At 36.6% G+C, this 1,800-nt stretch overlaps 1 protein-coding gene across 1 annotated transcript in view; it reads left to right on the forward strand.

The window, feature by feature from the left end:
* Nucleotides 1-629: 629 nt before the first annotated feature.
* The window catches only part of NCOA1 (nuclear receptor coactivator 1), an 82,741-nt gene continuing 81,570 nt past the window's right edge, over nucleotides 630-1,800 (forward strand). Inside the window, exon 1 of the mRNA XM_012652405.1 lies at nucleotides 630-721. Coding sequence (XP_012507859.1) covers nucleotides 700-721 — 22 coding nt within the window. The 5' untranslated portion in view covers nucleotides 630-699. The remainder of the gene's footprint in view (nucleotides 722-1,800) is intronic.

Consider the following 1,800-nt stretch of genomic DNA (forward strand, 5'->3'; position numbering starts at 1 on the left):
TGCCAAATCTTGTATGATTAAAGTTCATTTTTAGCTGTGTGATACTATATGTAGCACTCTTAAAATTTGGGAATGGGACTTTAAAAAAATCATATATCCTAAAAACTTAAAGTCTTCTGTCAAGAGCAAAATAATGCTTCTTCAGAATTAAAGGTTGTTTTTCTCATATGATTATCTGCATAATGTTTATAAGAATAAACTTTGTAGCCATTAATTGCTGAAGAGCATAGGAAATTGACTACAAAACTGTATTTTTAAAAACACCATATTGCTTATATGTAACCAAAACTACTACTACTATTTTTTCAACAAAAGTACTACCTAAGCAAAACTACTACTTCTAATTGTTATCATCCAAGTACATGTGATATATCAGTCTCTTCTAGTTTAAGTAAGAGCATTTAATAGGAGGAATAATTTATACTAACCAGCTCTCTACCTAGAGCTATCAGTTTCTGGTTGCCAGCAATTTTATTTCTAAAATACTGTTAGATTAGAGTGGATTCCAGTATTATATCAGGTCCTGTAATGTGTATTATTTTTATAAAAACCATTAAAGGCAAGTGATAGATATAAACCATTTTCCATCCTCCTTCCTTCAATTCACCCTTCTTGTTTTGGGCAGATTTCCAGTCATGTTTGATATGTATTGCACGACGATTACCTCGGCCTCCAGCTATTACGGGTGTAGAATCCTTTATGACCAAGCAAGATACTACAGGTACTATAAACTTCAGAATGTTGTATAGGTATTAATAATATGACTACACCCTTAAAACTAATTATATCCAAAATGTTATGTCCTTCTGTTCTATAATATTCAGCCTCTGCTCCCTAGTCTTATACAGAAAACATTTTAAATGGTATTCTTTTTTGTTGTTGGTGTTTTTGAGAAAGAGTCTTGCTCTGTTGCCCTGGCTAGTGTGCAGTGGCATTTTCGTAGCTCACAGCAACCTCAAATTCCTGGGCTCAAGCGATCCTCCTGCCTCGACCTCCCAAATTACTGGGCTACAGGCACACTCTACCACACCCAGCTAATTTTTCTATTTTTTGTAGAGATGGGGTCTTCCTCTTGTGCAGGCTGGTCTCAAACTCATGACCTCAAGTGATTCTCCCACCTTGGCCTCCCATAGTGCTAGGATTACAGGCGTGAGCCACCTTGCCTGGCCTAAATGGTGTTCTTGATATTATGCATTTCAGATGCTGTAATCATTGTCATGGGCAGGGTGCTGGAGAGAACATTTTTTTATGACTATTCACATACCTATATTTGCTTGATTATAAATTATTTTTCATAATCATGGAATAAAATAATTTGGGAGGTATATAAATATATGTAGGTATAAATATATTTACTACAAATGGATATGAATATGGTGGTTTTAATATGCTTAAATGTATCTGGCTATTTCTTTTTCCCTTTATTCTTTTTCTTTGAGTTTATTTAGCACAAACTGAGTCCCTAGAAGTGCCTGTCTCTGGGTTTAAGGTATATATGGCTGAGTAAAAATCAATGGTTTAATAACATTTTATGATAGAAAAGTTATAAGATGGTGTAAGGGGGACTATATAAAATTAGCTGGCCAAGAAGGCCTGTCTGGAGCTGACAGGAGCCCTTGAGCCTCAAAGGATGAACTGGTATGAGCTATCTAAAGTATGAGTGTTGGAAGCGGGGCAGCAGTGAAGCATCTTGGTACGGAACGAGCGCTCCTCATTGAGGAAACAGAGCTGCAGAACCCCTAAGATAAATAAGACAGGTGGGAGAAGAGCTTAAAGGAGGGCAGGAGTGCCGCAAAGCGA

Source organism: Propithecus coquereli, unplaced genomic scaffold (genome assembly GCF_000956105.1).
Source record: "Propithecus coquereli isolate 6110/MARCELLA unplaced genomic scaffold, Pcoq_1.0 Scaffold39, whole genome shotgun sequence".
In the NCBI taxonomy this organism is placed as follows: domain Eukaryota; kingdom Metazoa; phylum Chordata; class Mammalia; order Primates; family Indriidae; genus Propithecus; species Propithecus coquereli.